The following is a 13,820-nucleotide window of genomic DNA, read 5'->3' on the forward strand; positions in this document are numbered from 1 at the left end:
AATATGACAAACGTTCAAGGTACAGGGCAGGCTCCTGGTGCAGTCCCGTGTGCCTGTGACCTGTTCTGGGCGGGGGGGTTATATGAGTATCAGGGGCCGTGTTTCCACTTGGGAAATGTTCTCTGGTCTCAGGAAAAGTAGACATGAGCATGGACTGAATAAAGTACACGCTGGGGTAACTAAAAGCAGCCCCTCTTAGTGTGCTTATGACTGTGGCACGACAAATAAAATTGAGTCTTTAAAAAGGGGCTAAAATGAAACAAACAAAAAGGGGCTACACCTGATATTTGTATCTGTGACTCCTTAAATAAATTCTTCACGTATTCTGTATGCCAAGCCTGTGTGTTGGGGGGTTTGAGCGGACCCGGCGTCTGGGGGCAGGTGCTGGCCTTCTCAAAGCCCTGCCCCCTCCCGGGACTGCCTTGCTCAGAGGTCTCTGGTCTGTCACCGCATCCCTGCGGGAAAACGCCTTTGCTCAAGCTTCAACCTACCTTTACAGCGCTATCTCAGGAGGAGGGTTCAGAGGAGCAGGTCCTGACCCCGCGGACCCCTGGTTTCCTGCTTGTTTTTCAGACGCAGGTTTTATCACAGACCCAGTGCACCAAGCCTGGGGAAGCTGTGTACAGTTGAACTTCTGGATGGAGCAAAGTGGCATTTGTTAATCTGCCGTGGCTCCTAGTGCGCCCTGCCTTGCTTGTCCCTCCCCTGCTCCCAATACCCCTCGGCTGTCACAGTCCCTCTCAGCCTTTACTGGCAGTTACTGCGCTGACCTGGGTCCCCTGGACAGATATCCTCCTGACTCCATGGGGTCCACAGATCAGCAGCATCGTGGCCTGGGACCCCCGGGCCCTGCACACTGGAGTTGGGGGCACTGCTCTAATGGACAAGCCGCCCTGCTGTTCTTCACCCTTATTGGCCCGACTTGATCTATGATTAAGTCTCTATGGGTGGGGGTGGACGAGGTAAGGGGAGTTCAGCTATGGGCTAATTTTCTCCAGTCCTCCCGTGGACCGGGACCCGGAACTGGGGTTGGGCCGCGTCAGGCCTCTGAGAGCCGCTCGGCTGGCCTGCTGAGTGTGTGTGTAACTGGGCGGGGGTCTCAGGACCGCAGCCAGCTCGTTAAAACAAAGTACAACTTCATTTCCATTGCAGAGCAGCCCCGGGCAAGGTATAAACCTGTAAGTACAGGCAAAGAATTTATTATTCTCTCTCTAAAAATAAATAAGCTCAGCCTGAAGAAATGGTTTTACAAACTTCAGCCGGTCTTAGTGCCAGGTGACTGTTGTTATTTACTGTTTGAGGGAAAAGAGAAGTGTGTGAATGGGTTGTCTGTAATTGCAGCTAGTTTTTGAGGGACTTGGATTCATCATTTTCCTGGTCACGTTAGGTTTTTGACGTGAGGTTTTCTTCCTCTTGTCTCAGGGGAGAGCTGCCTACACTTGGTCCTGGCTGTCCTGCCAGCATACAAACTGCCACTAAAATAAAGTGCATTCCTGCCAAGTGTCTCACATGGTGGCACCCAAGGTGCCCCAGGATGGTCACAGGCCTTGGCGGCCTGAAGACCAAGTTCCAGACCCATGGGCTGAGCCCTTGAAGGAAACTGCGTGGGGATATGGTTCTCCCGGGCTGGGGTGCTGGAGGTGGATTCCCGGGGACCACGCCTGCCTGGTCTGTCCTAAGCTTGGGGGACCCATCTCAGTCCTCAGGTGCCCAGAGCCTCTCCCTCCTGAGTCTGCTGAATTCTTCTGAAGAGATGCATTTCTGAAGAATCATCAGAGAGCTTGTAACGTGAACCCACTCCTGTCCCAAACCCTAATGATATGTGGGTCCACGTGTGTTGCACACGCCCTCGCACACACGCCCTAAACGTGCACGTGTCTACAACCTGCTCTTGGTGTTCAAGGATGCTCCCGAACCGCTCTCCTGGGTTGCAGGCACCGCCCTGCTCCTGCTCTGGAAGTTGGGCCATTGCCTGGGGGTGGGCTGTCTGCTCTCTTCAAGGTTCTGAGCACTGGGGTGTATTTGCAGCTGCACCTCCCTAGGGTGGGGGAGGCCTGGCAGGACCAGCTTTGGGAACCCTGGGGCAGCTGAGTGTCCTCATCCCGGCCCCACCCTGCCTGCAATTGTTGCTTGGCTGGCGGCAATTCCCAGGCGCACCCTGGCAGACGGGCCGAGGCCTCAGGGGCCCGCTAGGCAGCGCGTGGGGCACCTCGTGCTGGCTCCCGCTGCGTGGCTCTGGGAGAAGGACAGCCTCGTGGGCTGGGGTCTGTCCTTCAGGCGCGGTGCTCCCTCCCCGATGGGAAGTGAAGGGGCAGGACCTCTGCTGGCTGGGGTCAGCCTGGGATGGCCTGCACGTGTCTCCCGGGGAAGAGGGCAGCCTGTGACCTGAGGCCGGAGCCAGGGCCAGAGGGCCGCCCAGCCGATTTCCAGCCTTCCTCTGCCCAGAGGTGTGTTCAGAACCGACCTGAGGGAGCTGTTCTCCCCAGTGAGCCAGCAGGCCTGCAAACCTGGGCCCCCTGGCACCGCCTGAGGCCTCCGAGGCCAGGGCTGCAGAGGCCAGGCAGGCACAGATAACCTGGGTGGCTCCCCGAGGCTGTGCAGCCAGATAGCACTGGGAGCAGTTCTCTCCAGCCGTCCACGTGCTTATTTCGCAAGATGCTCCTTCACATTCAGTTTAAGCAGACAGATTCTAGAGGCCCTTGGCGATGGGGATGTGGACAAACACAAATCCCTGTCCTCTAGGCAGGTGGTGCAGGGGTTCAGGACCGTTGCCTGCCTGGAGCCTGGGCTCTGGGCCAGGGATTTCCAAGCTGGGGATGGGCAGAGGGCGTGGAGCAGAGCAGACACTGTGGCTGGTCCCGGTGTTCCTGTGCTCAGGACAGAGGAGAGAGCGGCCTGAGAGTATTCACCAGGCTCTGAACCAGGATCTCCCGTGTGAGGCTCTCTGAACAGGGGTCCAGACATGAGTCCTTTAAAAAAAAAGTTTTTAAAAAATTTATTTTATTGAAGTATAGTTGATTTACAATGTTGTGTTAATTTCTGCTGTACAGCAGAGTGATTCAGTTATACACATATATATTCTTTTTCATATTCTTTTCCGTTATGGTTTATCCCAGGATATTGAATATAGTTCCCTGAGCTCTACAGTAGGCCCTTGTTATTTATCTAAGATGTGACCTTTTAATTAATCTGTAGCAGGTTTTAGCCCTGGCCTGGCCCTCCTCTGTGAACGCGGGTTGCCGTGAGGGCAGCGCTGCTGTGGTCATGGCCAGGCTGTGCAGCTGAGCTGGGCGTCTGGGCTGCAGCGGGGAGAGCAGGCCTGGCACCCCCCATGTGCCCATACGTGAGCCGAGTGGAGTTTCCACTGTGGGTCCAGCCCTGGAGGCGGTGATTTCTGTAGTTGTTCCAGCTGGGCCTTCTTATGGCGGGGCGTGCACAGAGGGGAGCCCCTGCCCAGAGGCGCAGAGCGGACGGCAGGCCCCCTCCCCACTGCCTGCCTCAGAGCCCCTCGGCCGGCGCGGAGGACGCCTCCTGCCTGGGCCAGCCGACCAGGCACTGGGCGTTACTGGTCCCTAGCGTGGGGGGCCCACTGAGCATACAGAATGGGGCCCAGCCCCTGGGGCGGCCCTCTGTCTGGGACAGCCACACCAGCACCCCTGGGCAGAGGGGCCGCGAGGCCTGAAGCCTGGAGGCACCTCCTGAGAAGCTGGCCCGTGCCCTGGGCCCCGGGTGTCTTTACGTGGCCACTTGCTAAGGTCACAGAAGGGCCCTGTGGGCTCTGGCGGGAGGAAGCAGGAAGTTGCTGGGACGCCGTTGGAGAAGACTTTGAGGAAGTGCTGGGGGGTTGGGTTCTGGGAGGCCGAGGAGGGGAGGCCCGAGGATGAAGAGGATGAAGGCCGAGGGCAGGGCCGGCCAGCCCACTGTGGAGTGAGACAGCGGGGTGGGCGGTGGCCTGTGTTCCCGCCCGCTTTGTCCCCAGCTGTGTGTGACCTGGAGCAAATCTCCAGCTCTCTGACCCTGTTTTCTCCTCCACTGGGTGCTGGTGTTGACTAGCACAGGGGAATGAAAGCGCAGACCTGGGTCTGGGTGGATGCGGGTCTGATTTGGCTGTAGGTCGGGGCAGGTGAAGGGAGGTCAGTAGAGGGTTTCAGATTTGACGAGGGGAAGGGCTCGGGTGGCCCTGCGGTTGCTGCTGCCGGGAGGGCCAGGTGGGGTTTTCAGGGAGAGGTCCTCACCTCAGGAGAACAGTTTGGAGTCGGCTAAAAGGCGGCCCCCCGACCCTTGCACCTGGTGCTTCTGACCCCCAGATTAACCACGGTTTGCAGTGAGCAAACTCCTTTATTAAAATATTAGGGCAACTGAGGGGGAGGATCATTAACGGACATAGTGAGGCTGAGGGTGGGGTGCTTTGGGGTGAACCAGGGCCGGCGACCATGAGGCTCCAGGACAGGGGCCCCTGGCAGGCAGGGTAAGTGGGTTTGTCGGTGGGCTCCCCTCGGTGGAGGTACCAGAAGCTAGTGGCTGCCAGGCTTGTGTGCAGTGTCCCCTGCTGACCTCTGAGTAACTCTGATCGCAAAGCTTGGTCAGGAATTCCCGTGCTCGCTCCCAGAATCCGGTAGGAGCTCTGGGTTACTTGGATGGAGCTGGTTTTAAGCCAGCATTTAACTTTCCTTTAAGACTTGGCTCCAGATTTTGAAGCTGGCAAGTGCTTTGAATCTTTCTATACGTGACACTTATTTTTCTTTCTCACTCTTTTGGGCAAGCTGAGGCTCTTGCAATTTCACATTTTAGAATGGCCCTGTCTTGGGACTGCAGCAGGAATGACCTCCACAGACAGTCAACCCTCCTTGATGGGGCCCTTTCCTGGGAACCCTCTGGCGGATGTTTAGTCGGAGGAGCACACATAACAAACGCCTCCCTTGGAGCTGGATGCCTGCTTTTTGTGAACTCCCTTCTGCTGTGCAGGGGATGCTGGAGGGGGCTGCATTGTGGGAGGTGGAGGGGCAGCAGCCTGCGGAGGGGAGGGGCGCTGGCCCCTTGGGGACCAGTCTTCAAGGAGGTGCTTCTGTTCCAGCTGTGTGGTTCGGCTTCTGGCGGCTGCAGACCTGGTTGGGGGAGGGGGACCGACAGCCTTGCTGTGGCTGCGCTGGGTCCCCTCCGGGGCAGCACGGAGGCCTGCTCGGGTGCTTGTCACCCCAGGCCCCTCCCCCGCCCTCCCCGCCCTCTCCTTGGCCACTTCCTCTTCTGGCTGAGGTGGAAAATCAAGGCCCCTGGAAGGAGCAGCCTGGCAGGCAGCCCTGAGACCCTGCAGGGCCACCCTGATGCTCGGCTGACATGTAGCCCCCCGTGCCCACCGTGCTGGACCCTTCCATCTGCTGCCCAAGACCCGCTCGCAGGAGGGTTCCCTGTAACCAGCCAGGGGCTGGCTGTCCTCCAGGTCCCCAGACCCTAACCCTGGCCCTGACCCTAAGGCTGGGGCAGCCCCTGCTGTGTGGGCCACTGGCACTTATGATCTTAGTTTGTATTCCCGGTCACCCTGGGTTGTAAAGTGAGGGACCTGATGCCCAGTGAGCTTAGGGGGCTCTCAGGCTCATCCAGCTGGAAATGCCAGAAACGGGGTTTGGACCCAGCAGTGTCTGATCTGTGAGATGTGCTGTGGAATCTTGGAGGTGGTGAAGGTGTAAACGGCGGGCTGCCCTGTGGCACTAACTTGGTGACAGGCCTGTAGGTCCGTGTGCAGACATCGCACCCCTTCACTGAGTAGGGCCATGTGTTCCAGGACCTCCAAGACAAGCAGACACATGTTAACCGCAATTCCAGCTGGGGAGGAGAGGTCAGTGCCTGAGGGCTCCAGCTGGCCTCTAAGAGGGACAAGGGACGGCTGCGGAACAAGGTGGGCCTAAGGGCTGTGGAGTCCTGGTGTGACTGCGGGGCTGTGAGGAGCAGAAAGTGCACGTGCTGGAGGGGCTCTGGGGACCTCGGGGCCCTGGAAGCAGGAGGGGTCACTGTGGGTACAAGAGGAGGGGCCATGGGCCAGGTTGGGGGTCCTGCCTGGCCCTTCATTCTGTCTCCTGACCCCCTGTGGCTGTCTTGGACCTCATCTGAACCTGGGAACAGTGGGGATCCGGATGGGTGAGAGGCCTGGCAATTTCCCATCAACAGATCCAGTTAAACTTCCTCTGGGAAGCTGGAGCGAGGTTTCTGGGCCACTGGGAGGGTGGATTCCTTTGCTCCATCTGGGCCGACAGCCCCATTCTCCCTGCTGGTTGTCCTTGGACTGGGGCCTCAGACCGCTCTTGCCCAGGGCTCCCAGCCCGCGGGAGCCTCTGGGTTTCTTCGTGTGTTGGCACTGGCTGCCTCGATGTCAGCGGGGCTCTGAGTCTGGAAAGGAAAGAACTTCTTTTCCGGAGACAAGACTCAGGCTGAAGGCCAGTGCCGAGGTCCAAGGGAAATCAGGCGTGAATCAGGGAAGAGGGCAGACCTTTTCTCAAGTCTGACCCGTCACTTCTGTTCCACCAGGGCTGCGTCAAGAGTGGGAGAGAAAGACTTAGGATGAGAGGGAGCTGGACCCTGGGGCAGGTGGTTCTGAATGTGGAGCCAAACACTGAAGCGTGAAGAAAAGCGCACCCACCCCGCCCCAGTTCTCCTCCGTCCTGATTAGCGGAAGGCTCTATTCGACCACAGTGAGCGGCTTTGAACACTTCTCTTGCTCATTTAAACCAATCCAAGGAAAAATGTTACATAAATAACGATGGAGTTGGCAGATGGCAAACATCCTCAGGTCTGGGAACCTCTGAAATAGGGTGTGAGTTGTTCTGAAGCTGTGGGTTTTGAGAGCTGCCCTTGGAGCCAGGCTTGGGTTTGAATCCTGACCTGACCCTTGACCCTTTCAGCTGAATAGCCTTGAGAAGTCACTTAACTCCTCTGTGCCTCAGTTTCCTCATCTGGAAAATGGGGTCGTGATGGTAGCTCCCAGCCCACGGGCTGTTGTGAGTGCTCCACAGATGTGCCTAGGGTTCAGAGCAGTGCTGTTCCTGCTGTCATTGAAGGAACTGTGCATGTGGTGGCAGTGGGCGGGCAGGAGGAGGCTTCTCTGGGCAGTAACACGAGCAGGTTGGGGAAGGCTGAGGAGGCAGGAGCCCGTGGGCCTGCAGGTGGCTGAGGCTGGCCTGGAGAGGAGGCTCCTTGTGCTCACAGTGGGTGGCAAGCGTGGCTGGAGAAGACGGGGCAGCTGGTGGAGGCGGTGGGGTGACACGGCAGGTGGCGGGTGGGCGGGGTGCACAGGCATGGCGGTGGGCCTGCCTTCCCTCCAGGCTCTCGGAACCCCAGGCCATGGCCAAGTGCCTGGAATCTGTAGCTGGCAGCCTCCCTGACTGTGGATGATGCATCCTCAGACCCACTTCCCACCCCAAACGAGGGCTTCCCATCAACAACCACCTCAGGGCACGTGGAGCAGGTGGGCCTTCAGGGGAGGGATTCTCGAACCACATTCGAATACACTGGTGACTCTCATTCATCCTGAGCCAGTGACACGGCTGCCTAAGATTTACACAAGAGCAAACTGGCATTTTCACTCTCCCTCCTGCTGTTAAGGAACCACTAATTTTCACCAATTTAATTTTTCTGCCATTCTGCGATAATTATAGCTACTGTTTATAGGATGCCTTTATATGTGCCCAGGACTTCACATTTGGTCTTGTCTTAAGTCTGTTTGGGCTGCTATGACAAAACCACTGACCAGGGGGAGTGGGGGGGCTTATAAATAACAGAGACTTATTTCTCACAGTTGTGGAGGCTGGAAGTCCAAGATCAAGGCGCCAGCACGGTCACCTGCTGGTCGGGCCCTCCACCTGGGTCACAGCCAGCACCTTCCTTTTGTGTCCTCACATGGTGGAAGGAAAAAGGGAGCTCTGTGGGGTCTCACTTATAAGGGCACTAATCCCATCATGGGGCTCCACCCTCATGCCCTAATTACCCCCCAAGGCCCCATCTCCTAATGCTATCATCTTATCATCTTTGTGGGTTAGGATTCTGCAGACATTCAGACCACAGGAGTCCTCGAGACCACCTTAGTAGTAGTCCTATTATTAGGCCATTCTATGGTTGAGACAGTCTAGACCCTGGGTGTATGGGGAGCTGGGTGGGAGCCCCATCTCTGATCAGATGTTGTTCACTGAGGCACTCTCCTGAGAGGGAAATTCTCTGAGGTCAGAACTTTCTGCAGAGTGTAGCAAAGCCTCAAGGAGAATACATTTATTTTTTGTAAGAAATTTAGGAAACATGCAGGTTTAGTGATCGCAAGTTCACTGGCTGGCCTGGTGTCAGCTGTGGCAGTTCAGCTCTTGTTTCCTGTGAACGCTGAGTGTGTCCGGGGCCTTCCTTGGCAATGGCAGCTTGGGTGTTTTTGTGTTGACATGTGGCAGCTGCTTTATAGTTCACTGCAGCTTACCTTTGCTCAAGGTCACGGTCACGTGATCAAATCATGACGTGAGAGGAATTTCATACTTGGGTTATGAGCCCGCTCAGCTGAATTTCCTGGGCTTCTCTTCTCTCGGTGGCAGTAAGTAGCAGAGCAAGCACATGTCATTACGTTAGATTAGATTTAGTGGCTACAGTAATGTCTGGGCCAGAGGAGTCTGCCAGAGGGAAGGAGTTGGTCCCGAGGCCTGGTGAGCTTCTCCCTGTGAGAAGGGGACCCCCTTGCCGTGCTCCGCTTTCCGAAAGCCAGCCCTTGCTTCTCTCACCACCTCCATCTTCCAGAAATGGCTGGCTGAAGAGAATATCAAAGTCTAGAGAAGTGTACCGAAGAAAGATGTATCCCGTCCAGTCCTGCATCTGGACCATGGGGTTGACCCCTCCCCTCAGCACCAGGCTTGGAGGAAAGAAGTGACTGTCACAGGCCTTCCACGCACACATCGACACAGTTCCCTGGGTTCCTTCCCTTATCGGCAGAAGGAAATGCAGAGGACAGTAGCTGTGTGCTGGCCTATCAGTGGGGCGGCCCTGCCCATCGCTCTCTCTGAGGGGCAGGATGTCTCCTGCCAGGGTACAGGAGGTACAGGAGGCTGGGGGGCATTTGCGGAGTGGACCGGCGCTCATGGTTAGAGCTTGGGCTCCAGTTGCCCTGCGCCCGCCAGGGCTCTTGTCCGTTCTTGCTTACCTGCTCTTCCTTTCCATTCCACAGATATCTGTCGCATACCTTCTCTGAGCTAGGCCCGGTTCTGGACGCTGGGAGGAAGGCAAAGAACAAATCCCTGCCAAAGTAAAGCTCATACTCAGTGAGGCAGGTGGACAAAGAAGGAGGTAGCCTCTTAGCCAGTGTTTATTTAATGAGCACAAGAGCCAGAGTAATGGTAGCAAGTAAGCAAGGCATGCATTCCGGATGAGTTTCTTAAATACAACAGCACCACACACACACACACACACACACACACACACACAAACACACACGGCTTATCTTACTTCCCCTGGGGCTGTCCAGCTGTGTCCTGTTTTGGATTGAGCTGGGCCAGAGGTGCCTTTCTTCTGTCTGTGTTTGGGCAGATGTCGTGTTGGTTACGGATTAACATTGGATGAATGCTCCTCCCACCTGAAGCTTAGAGTTGGCTGTAGAAGGTCTCCTTCCTTCCCCCAAGGCCAGGCAGCATTTTGCTGGTGTTCAGCACCCTGAATATGAGGCCAGTCTGTGTATTTGTGCCTGTCATTTGCATGCGTCCACATGGAAGGCACGGCCCTGAGGAGTTTACTCACAGACGAACGTAGATGTCTTATTCAGAACCTGCATGACGAATGTTATACTTCTCCTGGCACTTGAAAATAGAACTCTAACTCATTTTGTTGAGATCATTTCTCAGAAAGCTGCACGGCACTGTCCCTTGGGAAGATCCCGCAGGCAAGGAGGACACCAGTGCATCCTGCAGCAACAGCCCAGAGCACCCGTCACTGAGTGGCTGCATTATCTGTTTGATACAGAAACAGCATTTCGGTTTGTGAAAGTCTGAGAAGTTATGAGTATCCAAGAACTGCTTTTGAGTGATTTTTGAGTACCTCGGGTCACAGGATCACTTGAATAACACTTACTTTTTTGTGATTTGAAGACCTAGGTTTGCTGACCATATATTCCAGTGTTCTAAGTCTGGAGGAGATTGCTAATGAAAAGCAAAAGCTTAAAATGAAAAATCCAAGTTTAAAAAAATAATGGATGAACTGGAAAGATGAGTAGAAATTGAGATGGAATTAAACAGGGACAAATGGATAGTCTGGAAAGTCCGATTTTAAAAATTAATTTGCTGACTGTGATAATGGAAGAGTCCTGGTTGGAGTCCTGTTCTGTGTGTGGCGATGGTCAGTGGGTTAGTGACCTCATGTTGAATCTGGGACACCTTTGTCAGGCATTAGAAAATAAATGTATTCTTCATTTACATGGTTAAATACAGAGTTGGGGTCAAGGGTCTGCGTTCCATATTCTGACCCGGGCAGATACCATGGGAATGCCGGGGTCCGTTTGATAACCCGGGGGTTTCTAGAGAATGGGAGTGGCGTCATGGAGGGCTGGGCGAGAGAACCTGGGAGCGAAAAGGCTTTGTGAGGTAGTGGTGGGGGGTATTCAGGAATCTGAAGGGCTATCATCGAATGACAGATTTTCTCTGGACATCTTTAAAGGGCTGAGCTGGGACCAAGGGGTGGAAGTGGAACAGCTACAGGTCTTGGCCTGATTCTAGGAAGACTGTTTAGTGCTGTGCGGGGTGACTCCCAGCAACGTGATGTTTAAGCAGAGGCTGGACCGCTGTGGCCAGGAACCCCAGGGAGGCTTCAAGGATCTCTTCGACCTTGAGTTTTATGGCCTTGGCAGAGAGGATGGGAAGGGGAGTGAACTTAAGAGATTCACCCGGATCAGATTCTTTATCAGACACTTCTCTGGATGCAGCAGCAAGAGTGTGGGACCCAGCAGACTCAGTTCCAGGGCCCATGATAAGGCCCCTCAATCCTCCAGGGAACACCTGGGCTACTTCAGCTTGGTCTCCAGACCTTCCCAGGGCTATAGGTCAGCTGCCCAGCTCTGACCGCCAGGCAACTTCTGCCCCTGAAGGGAATCCTTTCCCTTTTGCTGCCTTGCTCCTCCTTCCCACAGCCAACCTTTCCAGAAAGCTCTCCCTGCTGCCTCAGTAATTGTACCAGAAGCTGAGGTGATAAACGCCCATCACACTTTCATGTGCCTTCATTTCCCCAGTGGGAGCTGGGTTGCAGGAGGACACTTTCCCTCTCATTTCTTTTGTCTGGTGCCTTACTCGCCCCCGTGGTGCCTAGAATGGAATTTTTAACATCTTACAAATTCATCAAAATGAATTAGTTGATTTTAGTACTTCCAGAAAGTAATTTCAAACAAAGACGTCTGATGGTAAAGATAATCTCTACTGAATGTTTGGCAGGGTCCTGAGTGGGTGAAGCTTCTCATTAACACTCGTGACAGTTAAACAAGGTGGAAGGGGCCTGCTGTTTCTCAGGTGATCTCGTGGCAGCTGAGAAAGGTGAGCTCCCATGCCCGTGCAGCTCCTATAGAAAGCAACCCAGGCCTCTCTGTCTGGACGGTTCTGTGCCTTCCTCGACTTCAAAATGCTGCCTTTCGTCTGCAGAAAAAGGACTGGATTTCATCACCACTGACCTCTGACGCACTTGAGCCTCCATCTCCCCAGCACCGACTCCTTAAGTCCTTAGCGCTGTTGAAAATGGCACCTGCGCTGGGCTTAAGTTATCCTTCTGTGTGACTGACCATAGCTGCCTCTTTAGTGCTGTCACAGACTATCCTAGCCTCCTCGCTGCACGCAGGAGGTGTGTTTCTGGGCCCTGGCTCCGGGGAGTTTGCTGTTGGGGGCTGTCGGGGTGCTCTTTCTTTCATCACAAGCTCAGGTGCGCGGTGGATGGGGTCAGTGAATGGCGCTTTTGTCCTCCTAAAGCCTTAAGGAGAAAGGATAGGGTCCTACTGGAGAGGCACTGTGCCAGCCTGGCAGGAGTCGAGGGGGAGCGCAGGCTGCACTCGTGTTACCCGAACCAAACTTGGGTCCGCCCGCTCGCCCGTGCACAGTAAAGCCAATCTACTGACACTGGGTTGGGGTGAAGGAAAGTGCAGCGTTTATTGCAGGCACCAAGCAAGGAGTCCAGGGCCGCTGGTGCTCAAAACACCCGACTCCCCGATGGGTTTGAGGAAAGCCTTTTTAAAGGCAAGGTGAGGGAGGGGAGTCCCAGGGTATGTGATCGGCTCACCACAGTTCTCTGGTTGATGGTGACGTAACAGGGCTGTTAACATTATCAATCCTCAGGCTCTAGTAGGTCCGGAGGCTACTAGAGTAGTTAATTTCTTCCATCCGGTGGGGGTTTTAACATATGTAAAACAACTCAGGAATGTGCATCAGATACTATTATCTAGGTACTTTAGAGAGGAGCTAAAGCAGAGGATATGGGGGAGGGGTCTGTCCCAAGAAGGCCCCATAAGGTCCTGCTTGGTTACACTAGTGATCTCTCGTCTGGTCTCCCGCAAGGCCTGTCACTGCCCACCCTTCATTTCCTGCTGGCCCTTGCTGGGCTGCCCCTTTCTGGGCCTCTGAGCACAGGGCAACAACCACAACCTCTCCTGGGTCTTGGCCAGGAGGGTGGAGCCACGCGGGTGGGGCGGACTTACTCTGCCCTTCCATGCCAGCTTTCTGTTAAATAACAAATACAACAAAACAAGAGCAGTGAAAATGGGAAATGTCCCTTCCTGTGGGAAGTGGGGTTCAGTGGGACCACGTGGGAAGCAGTGCTGAACCCAGCGTCCACCTGCTTCTGCCCTCCTGCACTTTCCTCCATTTCCTGTTCTGGTTTCTGGTAGACTGTCATCCTCTCGGGGTTGTGTTGGGTCACGTGCCAACCCCAAGCCAATCAGCTTGTTCAGCAGGATGCTGCTCTCTGGCTGACCAAGCCAAAGCCCCTGCAGTGGAGGCAGGGGCCGTGTGGGCACAAGAGGCGGGGCACAGTGTCCCGGTCCCTCACCACCCAGCCCTGCCCCAGGCTGCGGGCCGCTTTCCTTCCCAAATCACTGAGGCTTCGCAGAGTTGGGGGTCCCCTGCCCGGGGTCCCCTGCCCAGCAAGGCTTGTGCTGACCCAGAGAACAGGGGCCTCTCGGGGAGGACGTGTCAGAAGCCTCCGGGACGGGATGACCCAGGTCTCTGAGAAGCCCTGCTCTCAGTGGATGCGGGGACAGGCGATTTTTCTCAGCAGTGTGGCCGTGAATCCGTGTCAGGACAAGCCTACAAAGTTACAATGTTTTCTGAAAAGAGCCTTCCATGCATCAAGTGTTGGAGTGGCTGCCCTCCCCCTGGCTGGCCGGGGCTCCAGTGCCTGCAGTCTGAAGAATTATTCCAGCCCAATGACTATGCGTTCTGGCCCTCCCCCTTCTCTGACAGCCCTCCCTTCCTTGTGCCGCAGGGAACTGCTGGAGACCACGTGCCGCCTGGCCAACACGCTCAAGAGGCATGGAGTCCACCGAGGGGACCGGGTAGCCATCTACATGCCTGTCTCCCCGCTGGCTGTGGCCGCAATGCTGGCTTGCGCCAGGATTGGAGCCATCCACACTGTCGTCTTTGCTGGCTTCAGTGCGGGGTCCTTGGCTGGGAGGATCAATGATGGTGAGCACGTGGGCAGTGGGAGGGAGGGAGGAACCTGGGTCCCCTGGCCTTCAGGGACTTAGCATGGTGACAGATATCACTGAAAGTCACACACACAGATGATGGACACTACCAGGGACAGCGCATGGCTGAATGAACATTTGCTCCATCAGCTGAGAT

At 55.5% G+C, this 13,820-nt stretch overlaps 1 protein-coding gene across 1 annotated transcript in view; it reads left to right on the plus strand.

Moving 5' to 3' along the window:
- ACSS1 (acyl-CoA synthetase short chain family member 1) overlaps positions 1 to 13,820 on the plus strand; it is a 41,940-nt gene that overhangs the window by 8,241 nt on the left and 19,879 nt on the right. Inside the window, exon 3 of the mRNA XM_068525241.1 lies at positions 13,462 to 13,661. Within this exon, the coding sequence (XP_068381342.1) occupies positions 13,462 to 13,661 (200 nt within the window). The remainder of the gene's footprint in view (positions 1 to 13,461; positions 13,662 to 13,820) is intronic.

Source organism: Eschrichtius robustus, chromosome 16, assembly GCF_028021215.1.
Source record: "Eschrichtius robustus isolate mEscRob2 chromosome 16, mEscRob2.pri, whole genome shotgun sequence".
In the NCBI taxonomy this organism is placed as follows: domain Eukaryota; kingdom Metazoa; phylum Chordata; class Mammalia; order Artiodactyla; family Eschrichtiidae; genus Eschrichtius; species Eschrichtius robustus.